This window comes from Prorops nasuta, unplaced genomic scaffold (assembly GCF_024137725.1).
Source record: "Prorops nasuta isolate Cenicafe-Biocafe unplaced genomic scaffold, Cenicafe_Pnas_1.2 PNAS00015, whole genome shotgun sequence".
Classification (NCBI taxonomy): Eukaryota; Metazoa; Arthropoda; class Insecta; order Hymenoptera; family Bethylidae; genus Prorops; species Prorops nasuta.
In genome coordinates this window covers 2,917,896-2,934,077 of record NW_027116812.1, presented here as the reverse complement: position 1 = coordinate 2,934,077, position 16,182 = coordinate 2,917,896, and the positions used below count along the sequence as shown (strand labels likewise).

The 16,182-nt window shown below is 42.5% G+C and overlaps 1 protein-coding gene across 1 annotated transcript; it reads left to right on the top strand.

Annotated features, from left to right (window-relative positions):
* Nucleotides 1-133: 133 nt before the first annotated feature.
* On the top strand, nucleotides 134-15,124 carry rno (rhinoceros). Its single transcript, XM_066736775.1, has 10 exons — nucleotides 134-245; nucleotides 1,211-1,260; nucleotides 1,352-1,869; nucleotides 1,944-2,100; nucleotides 2,182-2,334; nucleotides 2,475-2,762; nucleotides 2,840-3,013; nucleotides 3,078-3,247; nucleotides 3,342-3,465; nucleotides 3,551-15,124. Exons 3-10 carry the CDS (start codon nucleotides 1,409-1,411, stop codon nucleotides 10,667-10,669), a joined length of 8,646 nt encoding a protein of 2,881 aa, XP_066592872.1. The 5' UTR covers nucleotides 134-245; nucleotides 1,211-1,260; nucleotides 1,352-1,408; the 3' UTR covers nucleotides 10,670-15,124.
* The last annotated feature ends 1,058 nt before the right edge of the window (nucleotides 15,125-16,182 follow it).

Genomic DNA, 16,182 nt, shown 5'->3' with positions numbered 1-16,182 from the left:
ATAGTCGGCTAATAGATCAATAATAAGGTATTTAATGGTTTTCCAAGTGTGTGTAGAGAGTTGTGTGAACTGCGCGCTAATGTGCTGCCATCTGTATTGTCAATGTTGTTGGGCAGCAGGAGCAGCAGCACCAGCGTAATGGAGCCGTGAGCATTTTCCCCGTGCGAATAAACTCTTTCCCATAATTTCGTCCGTATCATGCGATTTAATGCTGTCCACCGCACGCCTCATCGTCGGACCGTGCAGTGAGTCACATATATTTATCAACATTTCACATTTAAACCCCAGCGATTCCTCCTCCTCAATGTTTACATGATCTTTTCAATGAGAGCAACCTTTCACGATTTTCACTCCTTTTTCCATTTTCAAAACAAATCCCCGCGATTCTTTTCATCTCAACCCTTTGCAATATACTTTCAATGATTCTTACACCTTCTTTCATACTATTTTTATCCTGTAAATACGTTTTCTATAACCTCTATTCCTTCCACAGCTGAGACAGGAGTGGAATACATCTCTGCTCCAGGAGAAACTACTGTGCCTTACATTTTTCTTTTTAAATATGTACTGGAAGTAATGCTATGTAAATCTGTCGTCTTGCCATTAGTAGTTTTCTTTTATCATCAAGTATATGTATCCTTAAGGTTCTTTGCAAGCTTGAAAAAGTTAATATTACTTAACCGAATATACTTATGCGTAATAGTATCTTCATATTGGGTTTTGTGAAGTTTTTGATTATCAGTCTCAAATACTTTCATAAAGAGTGATAAAATACACCATCATATATTTCTCTGATTATTACTCAATATTATTAACTTTTAGTCTACTTATCTATTGCTTTTTATATACAATAATATTAAATATTTTGTATAATCTCAGCTCGTAAAATTCAATCCCAAGTTTCTATTGCTGTCAACCATTTTCTACACCTCATTCATCAAAATCTCAGAATAAATTTGTCATAAAAGTTTACAAATTATGACATTTCTATATAAAAAATTAAAATCCAACCGTTATTTTATAATTGAACCCATTTTCCAGACAAAATATTTTAACGTATATTATACTTTTAAAGGATATTAAAATTTATAAATTCTCTCTTATCACAAAACTTATATTTGTGCTACCATAGCCTTCTATTAGTTCAGTAATAAAAATTTCAATGAACGAGAATAAAAAACAGTAATGCCAATTATGTTTTGTGTTTCAGCTCTAAAGAGAATCCTCTTTACAGATAATAAATATATGGACAACTATGTAGTAAGTATTATATTTATTATTAAGTATCATCTTTAATTTTATAAATATAACAGAAACCTATTTCTAAACTATACAAATTCTCAAATTTCAGGGTGCAAAAGACTCACCTGCATGTGCCGCGTACCACTAGCTCATTTGGTGTAGTAGAATGGCACAACGAGGGAAGAGAGTTAACAGAAACGACAATGATTTGGCGTCGTGCCCGGGCGCGATTAAAAGGCGTAAATGCCGACTGGGCCCAGCTGCCACAGGTTCTTCAGCTGTGGCAGCATCCATGGGGCCCTCTGAAGAGGAAGAGACGATGGCGTCGTCCAGTCAAGGGGGGGCATCCTGGACCCCCCGGCCTGTTAGCGACATTAAGATTTCCAGCATATATAATCGATCCGCAGCAGAGGCGCCAGCTGAGTTGTTTCGTAAAGACCTGATTAGCGCTATGAAATTGCCGGACAGCGAACCATTAAGTCCGAACGAGTATTGGGTTATTACGGATCAGTGGAAACAAGAATGGGAAAGAGGGGTACAAGTACCTGTTAATCCAGATTCTCTTCCTGAACCTATGGTTACTGTCACGTTAACGTCACCCAATAAATCACACAGTGAATTTAAATTGTAAGTGTTTCACAGCTTCATGATATAACCAATCAAAGCTTTTACAATATTTAACGTTTTATTATATTATTCAGGCCTAAAAAGTTTATAAGAATATCACGAGATGATTATTTCAATACTGAGGATCATCATCTAAGCACTACTCCGGCTCGTGCTGAAAAGGCTTGTGCATATGACTTGGATGACACTGATATTGCTTGGTTAGATATATTGAATGGGGAACGTGCACAGGTTAATAATAATTATAAAATTGCCACTTTTGCATGCTAGTAATAAAATTGTGGTTGTAATATTTTTCATTGATAATTCTAGGCTGGTCAGCCGCCAGTATCGGAGTCGCAACTAGAACGAGTTATAGAAGAATTAGAAATTCGTTGTTGGGAGAGAATACAAACAATAGTAAAAAATGAGGAAGGTCTTGGTATTGAATACGATGAAAATGTCATTTGCGACGTGTGCAGATCTGTAAGTGAAGTATAATAATAGAGTTTAAATATTTTATCAAATTTCTTTCAACGATTATACGAAACAATGTTAATTTAACTTGAATCACCGACGATGAACAAAAATTTCAATTGGTAAAACTGTGTTAATGCTTCCTTTAGCCTGATTCTGAAGAGGGTAACGAGATGGTATTTTGCGATTGTTGCAATATCTGTGTACATCAAGCTTGTTACGGTATCACTTCCATACCCGCTGGTTCCTGGTTATGCAGAACTTGTTCTTTGAGTCAACGCCCGGACTGTGTATTGTGCCCCAATAAAGGTGGTGCAATGAAGTGTACGCGCAGTGGTCAAAAATGGGCTCACGTTTCATGCGCGCTTTGGATCCCTGAAGTTAGCATTGGATGCGTAGAAAGGATGGAGCCAATCACTAAAATATCCAGCATTCCGGTAATGATTCGTCATTTTCCATTAATATTTGCACCACTACAATCTAATTAACGTTATCCACATTTACAAAATTATAGCAAAGTCGATGGGCCCTTATATGCGTGTTGTGTCGAGAACGCGTAGGTGCTTGTATCCAGTGTAGCATAAAAACCTGCAAAACGGCGTACCATGTGACGTGCGCTTTCAAGTATGGCCTTGAAATGAAGGCTATTATAGAAGATGAAATGGCCGAGGACGGGGTGAAATTAAGGGTAAACTATCGAAGTCTCGCGAATTACGCGAATAAGAATGATTTTAAATGAAATATTTTTACAGTCGTATTGTCAGAAGCACAGTAGAACAAACACGAAGGACAAGGTTGGCGTTGGCGGCAGTACAGGAGGTGGTTCTGGTAAGGGTGGCTCTGATTCCGAGGATGGTGAGTCGAGAAGGCGAAAACGAAAAGACATGACCTCCGAAGAAAAGAATCAAGCACGTGCAGCTAAGTAAGTCTATTTTAAAAATTATACTGATCGTGCGGTAAAGCTTTTTGCCCTAAACAGGCAATAAATTGTGTACTTAATCCCTTTGGCTTATCAGGTTTCAAGAAATAGAAGCAGAGTTCGATAAACACGTGAGTTTAAAGGACATAACTACCCAGCAGCTGGATATAGATCCCGAAGGTGTTGTTTACATTTATAATTATTGGAAATTAAAGAGAAGAGTAAGTTTTTCATTGATTCTAGCAGACGTCTCTAGACTCTTTTTTCTCAATCTAATGCTTCAACTAAACAACCGGATAATTTTAGGCTGGTCATAACAAGCCGCTATTGGCACCTCGCTGTGGTGAGCTTTCCAGTGCTGGTGCTCGTGCTCAAGGTCAAGCCGCCGATTTGGAAAAGATGCGCACCTTCGTCCAGCTGAGACAGGACCTGGAGCGCGTTAGAAATCTGTGTTATATGGTTGGGAGGCGTGAGAAACTGAATCGCACCTTCCTCAGGTTGCGCGAGCAAACCTTTCATAAACAAGTGTTGGTTATGTCAGGTCCTCCGTTGCTGCCAACCGCGGCGGCCGCGGTTATCGAAGCCAATCACGGTCCCTCAATATACGATCGTCTTTATTCCCATCCAGATTCCGAGGACCATACTCGTGACTTTGACACGATAGTGGCTAGAATCGCGGGAATAAAGTCGCCCACCCCTGTTTCGGGCGACGAGAAGAAGCCCCAGCCGGACTTCAATGGGGCGTCTAGTAAGAAGCTTTATTTCAACGGTTCCGTTACGAGAAAGAACTTGTACGGTAGTGACTTGTCTTCGATGAGTAGTGGTAGCGAGACCGATGTGAAACCTCCCGTAGTGAAATCATCCACAAAATGCTCAAGTAAATCAAAAAATATTAAGCTGGAGAGCGAATCCAGTACGGAGGAGGAAGTGGCGACGAATAGCACCGTCAAGACGAAAACTGTTAGGAGAAAAACGAAAAAGACCAGTGCGCCGGATCGGCCTCGAATGACCCTCCGCGATAGCAGTGACAGTGAGAAATTGGAAAGCGCTAATCGTAGGTCGCGAACTCTACAGCACATGGAGAAAGAGTTGGGTAGCGGAACGGGTAGCGAAAGTGACGAACTCTTACCTTTGAGCACTGGCGCTGCTACTCGCGTAGGACCTTCCGTGGCTTCGGCCATTTATTCCGATACTGATACAGATTCACAGGAACACACGTCCCATTCTGCTGTACTTATCACTAAAGCAGCGGTCAAACAGTTCTCGGCATCGGACATATCGAAAAATGCACAAAAGAACTTTAGCAAGGAAGCGAGGCAGCAAGACTATCACGCTGACGAATCTGTTAAGAACAAGGAGAACGTTAAGGCTGGTAAAAAGAAAGATTACATCTCACCGGCTCTTATCGTTCCGCAGAGGCAAGCAGCCAAGAAGGCATCCGAGATCATGCAGAGGTCTCAAGGTAAGAAGGATAACGCAGCTTCGGAGCCGGTGGAACTCGTGAAATCGCCCCCGGCTGAGGAGACGAAGGTACAGAAGGCGACGAAAGACAAGCAGCAGCCTGTTAAGAAATCTAGGGACGCCAAGGTGTCGAAAGACGCGAAGAACAATGATGTATACGATTTCGATAAAGAGGTTGGCGATGGCTCGGAAATACTTGCCTATGTACCACAGAGGCAGGCAGCGAAGAAGGCCGCGGAACACATAAAGAGCGGACTGGGCACGAAAACGGCGCAGCAGGAGCCGGAGGTGGTCGATCAAAAATTAAAGAAAGAGGTTGTGGAGACTGGCAAGAAGAAGGAAGCGAGGAAGGATGAATCGCCGAGGAAGGAGGAGCCACCGAAGAAGGAAGAGAACTTGAAGAGGGTGAAAAAGGTAGTCGAGACGAAAACGATGTCAGTATTGTCCAGTAACAGCGAGAGTACTAGTAGCAGCAGTTGCAGCAGCTCGTCCGAGAGTAGTAGCGACACGGATGACGTTAAGAGTCCGGTACAAGATGTCTCGAGTACCGCGAAGGAGCAAGCGTCCTCGTCTACCACCTCTTCCGAGAGTGATACAGGAAATCAATTCAAAGCCAAGGTAGTGAACAAACGAAACGTCAACAAGATATCCGACGATATCGATGATAAAAAGACTAACGCGGGGCGGAAACTCAAAAAGCTGCCCGATAAGAAGCTTAAAACTTCCGACGGGCGGCATGGACCAGAGTTTCAGCCGCCGCCTACTGAAAGAGAAGAATCAAGTCGAACCTTTGTCTCTAAAGAACAACAACAACAGACCACTCAGCAACCATCCATTACTAAGAAAACCGATCATCAGAGAGATACATCCAAAAAATCAACACCTCTACAGTCAGCACAGTCAACTAACCAAGGTCTGCTCGGTGGGCCTCGAGATAATGATGGGCCACGAAGTCTTTCTGGGACCAAGACCCTTAAAAAGCTCGGCCAATCTACTAAGCAGCAGCAGCAACAACAACAGCAGCAGCAGCAGCAGCAACAACAGCAGCAGCAGCAGCATCAACAACAACAACAACAACAATCGACCCCTAAGAGTAAAGAAGATAGTAATTCGGGATCAAGAGCAAAAGCAGAGGCTCGTAAACGAAAATCGAATGAAGTTCTCCAGAAGGACGAGAAGAATAACAGAGAGGCAGTTGCGATCAAGAAAGTAGAGGAAAGGTTAAGCGACAAACCGGCGAAGAAGGCTGAAAGAGTACCAACACCGGAGCCTATAAAAGTGGCTCCAGTCGAACCAGTGGCTAACAAACTGGACGACAAGAAACCCAAGAAAGTAGTGAAGAGTACGATCAACACTCTCGAAGAGGAGATGAAACAGCGACGGGCCGAGAGGGATAGCCCGAAGAAATCTCTCCGTGGATTGGACAAACTGCTGGAGAAACGAGAACACCTTGACAAATTGTATAAAAATAAGAACCTCGAAGTCAAGCTAGAGAAAAGCCTCTGTAACGATGCCAGGATTAACAAGCTCTTGCCAGACGACAAACTTATCGCAAAGGATACGATAAAGAACGAGAGTCGCAAGAATCATTATTTAAAGGAAGAGAGCGTAATGGTTAGCAAACCCAAACCTGAGTGTACAGAAGCCTTGAAGAAGGATGTGGAGATAGTTGCTGACCAGACGCACTTGGACAAGAAGAAGAAATTGGACGAACCTCCGGAGGCGACTGGAGTCGTTGAGAGTTGTGAGGTAGGAGGGATGGATGAAAAATTGGTAGAGGCTGTATTCTCAAAGCCAGTGCCTGAGAAGCTAACTACCACTGATTCAATGGAGAAGGATTGCCACAAGAGGAGAAAATCGGTGAATCGATCGATATTCTCTCCTCAGCATGGTAGCAAGGACCCAAGTGTATCGGAGCTGTTCGATTTCGATCAGGACATTCTAACCGACGACATGGTGAACGACGACGGGTTTAGCATACCTCGCGATGCTGAAGAGAGAAGCGCACCCTTGACCTTCTCCTTCAACAACGAGCTCTGGTTCAAAGAGGACTCGAAGGAGGACAGTGCACGAGAGACCCTGCATTTGGTGGAGAAGCTTCGGATGGAACTATCGAAGAAGACAAATTCTAGTCAGTTTGAGTTGGAAGCGGCGCCGCTGGAGGAAGAGATGAAGAAGGAGGAGGCGCAGCAAGTCGAGAAGATAGTAGAAATACCTGTAACGGAGAAGGAAGTGAAACTTGCAGAGGTCATTGAACCAATCTCATCGCTAGAGGTCAAAGGTAACAACACCGGTTTGGCACAAATCTCCGAGGACCTCAGCTGCAAGAGCCACGGAATCGAGGAGAAGCGTGGTAGCAAACCGTGTTATCCCAATAATACCGAGCACTATGCTGCATATGCCAACGAGGAGCTGGAGACCAGCAAGGTTACCATGGCAGAGCGAGCGAAGTTGGACAGGGCGCAAGCGGACGAAAGATGGGTACCACCGAGTATGGAGAACTTTAACGCCAACGACGTACAGCATCTCAATACTCTGATGGACAATCAAAACCACCGCTACGTTACTCACCGATTCAGCAACGACATCAGCGTCATGCCAGAAGGCAATGCAGGGGACGCAATGGTACATCCACAACTCAATCTCAACATGCAAGATCAGTATTTGCTGCAGCAAACGGCTCACTCAATGGCACGTGCGGTGCAGCACATCGAGGCCCAAACGGACGCGAGGTCCATTCCTATGATGGACCAGCAGGTGGCAGCTGGAGTGGCGGTTGCAGGCCAAATGGTGGACGATATGACACCGATGGAAATGGTGAACAGGCATCTGATAGGTCTTCCCAATTCGGAGGAGGATCAAAGCAGCGAGATGGACAGGGTCCTCGAGAAGGAGGAGATCTCTTCGGACATCAGGCAGGATTATACGCAGAGTGGTTCACCTTACAACGAGATCAACGGTGCCAGAGCGGACACCAGATGGGCCGAGTGCCAAGTGCTACCATCGCGTCGTTCCACATCATCCTCGATCACTTCTGCTTCCTCCGCGGAGGAACACGCTGCGATGCCACCGTACAAAAACGTTCCATCCATTCCATTCCCACCCTGTTCCCTGGACGCTGCACCCTACCACTCTTACACGGAGACTAGTTCCTACGCGGGCGCTGTGTCCTTGTTTCCACCTCAGTCCTGCACCGCTCCTCTGCCTTATCCTTCCCCTGGAACTGCCATGTTCCCTCCCCCCTTTGGAGCCCCTTTCCCAGCCTCGCAGCCTCTGCTGTCCCACGTGGCAAAACCTCTGGAAGACACGCTCAACATACAGGTCTCTCCCTGCACTGCAGCATTCACCTCATCCTCGCACAATATGGCCCTAACCGCAGCAATGGTGTCCCCTACGAAAATTGCTACACCACCACCGCAACCTCCACCACCACCCCCACCGACGCTACCAGCCTCGGTGGAACCAGAGCAGCAGCAACAACATCAGCTGCAGCAACAGCAACAAATGGATTCACCAGCATTGCCACTGTCGTTTCTTAACGCTGTTCCAGATAGCGTACCCGAATCACCGGTGGACACTCTGGTGGACAGTAAAGTCGTTCAGTCTGGCAAAAAGTCTCCGTCTAAACCAACGAGGACGTCCGCCAGGGTGACCTCGCTTCAGGGCAAGTCTCCTGGAAAATCTCCTCGTCAGGAGGTCGCAAAAGTGGTACCTCCGGCTAGGAGCAGAGGCCGTGGGGTCAAAAATACTCAACACGCTAGTGGTTACCATCGTGGTCGTGGCAGGGGTCGAGGTCGAGGCAGAGGGAAGAACAGTCAGAACTCGCTAGCTCTCGTGGCTGCTATGGCTAGTGGTCTTCACAACGACGAATCCATTCAGAACAAATTGGTCGGAACCGTGTACGACTTCGACTCCGACGAAGATTCCACCAGCGAGGTCAACATCGCCGACCTACGAACCATGCGCGAGCGCAAAAAGTCCACCGACATCAGTGAGAAACGAGACTTGGCTCTGGTGAACGATGGTATCCAGTCGCATCTCTCTAGTCCCACCATCCACAGGAAGTACGACGACAAAAGGATCTCGTCGCCAGCGACGCATCATGAGAATAGTTCTCAGCACGTGGAGTCAGAATCCGGTGCTGGAGCGAATTTCTCGGGTGCCGTATTGCCGGTGCTGCCGGGTCCAGTGGACATGCGAACCTACAACTCGACGGTGGAAGCTCCGAGTTCGTCGCTGCATGGCCAGTCGTACCCTAATCACCTGTTGGGAACCTTCAGCAGCGTGACGACAGATCAATCCTTACCGGATATCGAGGAGGACCTTGAGAAAGAGTTACATTCCGCGCTGATAGCCAGCAAGCAGCCAGAGCCGCTGAAGCCGAGCTTCGACAGTCCCGTGATAGGTACCTCGTCGAGTTACAACGACTCCAACAAGGTATCCTTGACGGACTCGAGGAATCAGCTGAAGGTGAAGATCAAGGGTCCGTTCTTGGACGCCAATTACGTGCCGGCGTCCTCGGTACCACCACTGGCGCAGCAAGCACCAGTGATAATACCGCCAACGGCCACCAGCGCCTCCGTTGCTTCCGGCACGTCGAACCTGAGGAGGATGAGGAAGAAAGAGTTGCTGAGGCAGTATTGCTCGCAGGATATGAACATGGATGATCCAAGTATTAGTAGCGTTACTTCAGCACCCATCATAATGCCTCCCATCAATAGAACAGTGATAACGATACCGAAGGCTGTGGCTTCCATGACGAGCATACCCACGAGAGAGGACTACAAGGCTGTCGTGGACGCGAACATGGAGAAGAAGCGGAGGAAAGAGCGTAGCGGCGGTGGATTCCTGGATCTACCGGAGGAGGAGAGTGGATCAGATAGGAGGAGGGGTTTGACGGTGGGTAATACGGACAGGAGGAAGGGCAGGCAGGGTAGACCGTCGACGGCCACTGTGCAGGCTAATAGTGGCGGACCACCGAAGCTGAAGATCAAAATAGGCATAAGCGGTCAGGAGGTGAACGTGAACGTGCAGCAGGACGACCGGAGTAGGATAAGGCCGCCCAAGAAGCGTCTCAGCAGTATTCCTCACACCCCCAGCATGGAGGAGCTTCGAAGGGAGAGCATGAAGTTCCGGAAGATCATAATGGCTGGCTTCGACAACGACGAGAAGCCGAAGGTGAAGAGCAAGCGGGACAAGAACGGCAAGCGCAAGCGTCGGAAAGGGAAGAACGAGGGTAGGGTTCACATTCTGGAGGATGGCGGGGCGCCGCCGAAGCTGATCATCCGGCTGGGTAAGAGAAACAATTCTTCCACGAACGATGTAGATACGGAAGGTGGTGGCAGCCTGGTGTTACCGGTCGCGACGGACGAGGAGAACCGAGGCGGCAATGGCGACGGAGACTCCAAGGCTGGCAATTACGAGAACCGCGTTGGTGGACCACCGCCGGAACCGACGCCGAACGAACAAGTCAGCTACCCTCGGGACAGCGACACCGGTCCTGGGGATAAACAACCAGCCGCGGTGGCCAATCCTGGCAGTAACGCTCTCAGGAACATTCGCTCGGAGAAAGTAACGCCGATCAGGTTAAAACTGATGCGATGTCAGGAAGGCTACGAACTGAAAGGTCCGGTGGTGGCGAGTAGCGCGAGTGGGGACAGTGGTGCAATGTCCAATTCGATTCCTTCAGTTTCCTCGGAGGACGCCGGCGAAACGGCTAGCGCGGCATCGATGATGCTTTCGAAGCATCAAGGTCCTTTGGGGAAATTGAAGGATCATCAGGATCAATCCCAAGAACACTTGCAGCATCAATTGCAGCAGCAGCAGCAGCAACAACAACAACAGCAGCAAGAAAAACAGCAATCCTCGAAAGAAGATGATATCCCATTACTGTCCCAATCCGCGAGTCACAACTCGCCAGGATGTCCGCCTGCGCCGCTACCCCAAGGATGCCAAGTTAGGTGATAATTAATGATAATTGTATAATACAGTAATTAATGATTCTAGATGATATATATATGTATATACTATATATGTATACATTTGCGACGTGTATATGTATATAATTATTCACATATATGTATATTATTCAATGTTGAGACAGAGACTCACTAGAAATGTTGTAAGTGTGTAATATAAATTATTATTAGTATATGTAAATGATCTGAGGGTGAAGTGAAATGTCACAAAGTGCCCAAATTCACCATAATTATTAACATGTGCATTTCAGAAATGTGTCGTACTGACGAATCGCTAAGGTGTCCTCCGTTCGGTTCGATCTTGCAGCCACATCTAATCCATATCCAATCGAACCATCAAACTTTTAATACGGTGTTTTTATAGGACTTTTATGTACACCTCTCTTTTCACCATTTTCTTTTTACACGGTCCCATTTGAGAGCTCGACGAGAGGAGAAGCGAGCGACTTGGTCGGCCTCGTCTTCGTTGTCTGATTGGAAAATACGACTAATATGCTTTCACCGGTTGTGCTATCATCGGATTATCATGGTCCCAAAATTTGGTGGAAGACCTCGCGGTTGGACGTCCCTTGTAAATATTTCAATAGTATGGGATATGATTTTTTACTTTTATAAAAAATATATATGTATACTAATATATATATATATATATATATAAATATATTTTCCCAATTTTGGGAACAACTGTCTCACGCGCACCAAACACGCTAAGCGTTAATAGCGAGTCTTTTTAAAACCTGTGTTGTTAAATAAGCTACTTAAAGAAGAGGCGTAATGTTATTATAACGACTCTCGTAGTTGTAATGAAAAGCTATATTGAAGAGAACTAGAAAACAATGTTCCTGCAGGGAAGCGCCCTCGACTCGTGTGGTTGCAAGTCAATCGAAACAAGATAGTGAGAAGAAAAGGAAAATGAACGGAGAGAGCTGGAAAAAAAGAGAGTGAGAGATAACCGGTGGTAATAGCTAGACGATTAATCCTGAACTTGTTCCGAGAACGATCGACACCTTAGCCGATACGATGTTGCCCTGGGCGTAAAATTACCTTGTACAAATATGTTTCTTAAAATCACCGCTTAAGTCGTGATTTTTAAACGCTAGATATAATAAATTTTAATAAACCGTCATAAATCTATTTCCGAAGACTATTCATTAACATAAAGGCGTATAATATTACCCAGTTTTTAAAGAAAGATTGTTAACTTTGGTTCAGAATATGCTTCGTTACGATAGATCGTTGTACTATGTATTCCTGAGCGATTTTCATCAGATTTCAATGGCTAAAGCCTGCGCAGAGTACCCCCACACCCTTACACGTATCTTCGAGGAATACCGATTCGTGATGTCAAACAAAGAAAACAAGATTTTATCATTCATTTTTATGCATAGTTTTAAAATTATTATACTTATTTGCCCGTTAGAAAGCCACGCTTCCTTTCGTAAGACGAACAATCTACTACATAGAGAGCTATTTTTTTGTCTTAACAATTTGTTTCATGTTTCTTTTAACTCTGCTGCGTTTGGCATATATATTTATTTGTCGTGCCGATTATAGAACACTATTTATTTAAGATGGCTCTAAAATTAAGGTGGTGAAAAAAAGGAAGGAAAGAATTTTAATTTATATATATTCTTTTTCAAAATGAAACAATTTTAAATCGCGCCCACGGAGCTGTCTAATCGCGCGTTGAAAATACTCATCATGAATGAAACGGTCGTGCCATTTTTGTACCGGTATTTAAAAAGAACGGCAGAACTGTCGCCAGTTAGACAAATGTTGAATATTTTTTTGTGTGAACGTTTAAAGTCCTTTCAAGCAAAATGTAAGAGACCTTTAGTTCTATTAGGTGCGTTGGCCTCAAAGAGAGACGATAAGGTTCCCACTGGTGCGACAATAACGAAAGATCAATCAAATTGTTATACACGTTTTTTTCTCTTTTTTGAAAGCTTTAATCAATTATTTAAAAATCGTTTTATATTATTTTCTTTAATTTTTTTTACCGAATCTTTATAACTAAGTAACGCGAACGAGCTACGTAATACTACGCATCATAGATGTCAATTTAATGCCTCGATTTTCGGGCTGTAACACGCAATATTATGTAATAAATAGGTGCAGCTAGGAATTGTTAAGAAAACTTTAACAACTAACCCGGCCCTCGACGAATCTTGGCATAACATTGTTATTCTATACAAAAAAAAAATGTTTTTTCTATTTTAAACGAAAGAAAAGCAAGTATTGTACACAATGAAACTCTTATCTATATATATACTCTGTAAAAAAGCAAGGTGCAATTAACAAAATATTCTTTCAAAATTATTATTTTTTGGCGAGCATCTATAATGTAGCTTTGTCGTCTCTGGCCTGGCACAATGTTTGTATAACATTCAGGATAAGAAGTTAATTAGTTGTATATATATATATTCATATCTGTTGAGACAGAAATTCGTAATTGGTATGAAGCTTACCTAATGGCTGTGTTTCCATACGGTCTTCTCTTCCATACGGTTTTACGTTATTTTTCAAAGAGCATAATTCAAAACTGCAAGGTAACGCAGAAAAACTTGATGCCCTTCTTCCACTGAATTTATTTTTGTAATTCGTATCTTGGGCTAGATGGATCGTCCCAGCAGAATAATCGGAAGGATGGCTCTGTTCGCGATAAAAAGTTCTTCGGTCAAATTATAAACTTGCTGACAAAAGCCCTGAAAAGCCCTATCGATCCTCCAAGGAAGTATCATGTAAGATTGAAGGAAAGTTAATCGAATGGAAAAATTGAGAAAAAATTGAAAATTTTATGCATAAAGGGAATACATAAGATATAGCCAAATATTGTTGCTGTTACAATTATTATTCTTGTTGATTACAAAAATCCAGCTTCCGAGACTTTAGACTTTCTGTAAAAATACATTTGTACCTCGGCTCGACTAATTCGGCTCGTGGGGCCGAAAGGGTTTTAATAATCGATACGGAGCGCAACATGACAAGTGAATACACACGCTACGCGAGACAAATGGGATTGAACACGCGAAATGAAAAATTCAACTGCATAGACACATTTATGTATGTATACGTTGATTTAACGCCAAAGAAATCAAAGCGATTCGCTAGCCAAGATGCCTTCTAATCGGAATAAATAGCAAATCTTCCAAATATATTGCACTTCAACCATGTTATTAAAAGGGAAAGCTAGTTTTCGCGTTATCTTGCTCGTTTCCAACCAAGGGAATTCATAGATATCCGTCTCACGTATTTTCCGATCTCCCTCTGCTCTATATATACTTCATAATTGATCCTTATTTTGCTTTTGTGTTCATTAAAATAAAAAATAAAAAAATCACTGTAAGATCCGCGAGAAGGAGAATGCATTTTAAGTTGGTCGCTCAATCCTTAACCGATCGAATTATTAGAAATGCTGTTACGATTCAAATCATGTAAGATTTACCATAATTAAGAGAATGTAGAACTAAACGTTTGATAATGTAGCGCTTAAAGTGCAAATATGTGAGCTCCCTTGGTATTCTTAGTAAGAAAAAACTATTGTGGAACATCAACAATAGATATTTGCATGGAGAGTAAGAAATTGAATAAAGAGAAAGAAGTGAAATGTTCTTGCGATCCCTGTTTTGAATACGAGAATTTTCCATCGTTCATACTTTATACTGCATTGTATATTTTCAGTGATAAGCAAAGTCTTAAGAGCCTATATATTGTACAGATTTAAATAATAAATATTTGGTTAATTTTTAATTCTTTCTATACATAACGGATAACGATAGAGCTACTAATAACAATAATGATGAATTTAATACTATATATAAATACATACATAGTTTTATTATAATGCAAATGATTAATATGATATTTAGTTATTGTATATAGTGTACAAGAAAGCTGGTCTTGTAAGATATGGATAAGGTGTTTTAATGTGCACATAGCCGCGTCATTGTCAATAATCATATTATTACGATTAATAATAATTACAGTTTTTTAAAAAAAAAGAGATGTTTTTTCAATTCAAAATATCCCAACTCTAGTCAATTATTAAATTAATTAAACAAACGATTACTTTTTCCAAAGGACTTTTCAGCAATACTTGCAGTTTAATAAGGTTTGTGCTAAGAAAATATATCATATCAGTATATATACTTACCTTGGGAAACCAAGGCGTTAATATCAACTTGATTTATTGTTTACAGCATACGAAGGTACGAAAGCATTAGTGGTGCTTGGGAATTTATTTTCTGCCCGTCTTTTATACAAGGGTCGAAAAAGCTAGGAAGGATGTTTAAGAAAAAAAATTTATGGATCCTAAAGTACCGATGATTTACTAGTTATTACTGCGTTCAAAATTAGTTTCATAACTGTTTAGGATAATCGAGCAAAATGGGCTAGAAAATAATTGGTATTATTGGTTGGATACTTAAGATTTTAAATTCGTTTCGTTTCACCAGTACTTTCTGCACTTTTTACGGTGTCAACTGACGGGAAGTGTAAGAAATACAACAAAATCAAGTAAACCTCTTAATTAATTTTCTAATTTACTAAAATAATTGAACGAAAATTAAGTGAAAATAGAAAGAAAGAAAGAAACGAGTGAAACCAACAGAAGGATAGGATGGAAGAAAAAGGAAAGGCTTTGCATCGTGTATATCAATAATACCTAGTGTCTCTGGTCGATCTAGGAATGATTGTCGCTGATCAAGTACGTCTATTACGTGTTCAGTAGCAAACAAAGTATAATTTATTTATCCGAAAAGTGTTCAATGTTTTGAATAAATATTGTCGTTGCGCTTCCGCCGATGAAGCGAAGGAGCCTATTAGGGACTGGCATTTAGATCGTAGGGTCAGCCTCCTCCTGCACGGTTTCGCTGCTTTCGGTACTTTTAGATCTGAAAGAAATCACCCAGATAAGGCTTGCTCAGCTTCAAAGGAGAATTAGAATCGCGCGATAATAACATAAATAATATGGTCATATGTACAGTGTGGCAACAGAAATCTCAAATTTTGTTAGAAAATTCCAATCCGATGTTTCCCCAATAGCTTATCCAAATTAGTATTGATAAACGCGATTATCAGCCGGATTAAACAATTCAACAGAAGTAGTCTTTGAAAAATGCAATTGGATTTTTTCTGCTCTCAATCTAATGCGCGAATCGTGATGTATACACAAGTGTAAAATATAATAACAATATAACTATTTTTAGCTTTCGATTTTTCTTCGCTTTTAAACATTTTCATTTGCAATAAATCTTTTTTTTTCTCTCTCGCTCAACTGCTGCAATAGTACAATAAGTTAGAAGAATGAACAAAAAAAAACATGCTTTTCCTATTTTAGCTATTGCATCAGTGTAATGGCCTAACGAAAATAGTCAATATTAGACAATGTTCGCAAGAACCTGTGGAATCTAAATTATAACAATGTTTCCACATAAGGATATAAGTCTGAGAGTGTCCCTCTAATTCTACGGGATTAGATGATAACGAGCATATACTAGT

Bases quoted from the DNA above. Each gene is read 5' to 3' on its own strand.
- rno (XM_066736775.1), top strand. From the start codon at position 1,409: ATGGCACAACGAGGGAAGAGAGTTAACAGAAACGACAATGATTTGGCG. The intron at 3,014-3,077 runs GTAAACTATCGA...ATATTTTTACAG, and splicing joins AGGACGGGGTGAAATTAAGG to TCGTATTGTCAGAAGCACAG. The intron at 3,466-3,550 runs GTAAGTTTTTCA...GGATAATTTTAG, and splicing joins ATTGGAAATTAAAGAGAAGA to GCTGGTCATAACAAGCCGCT.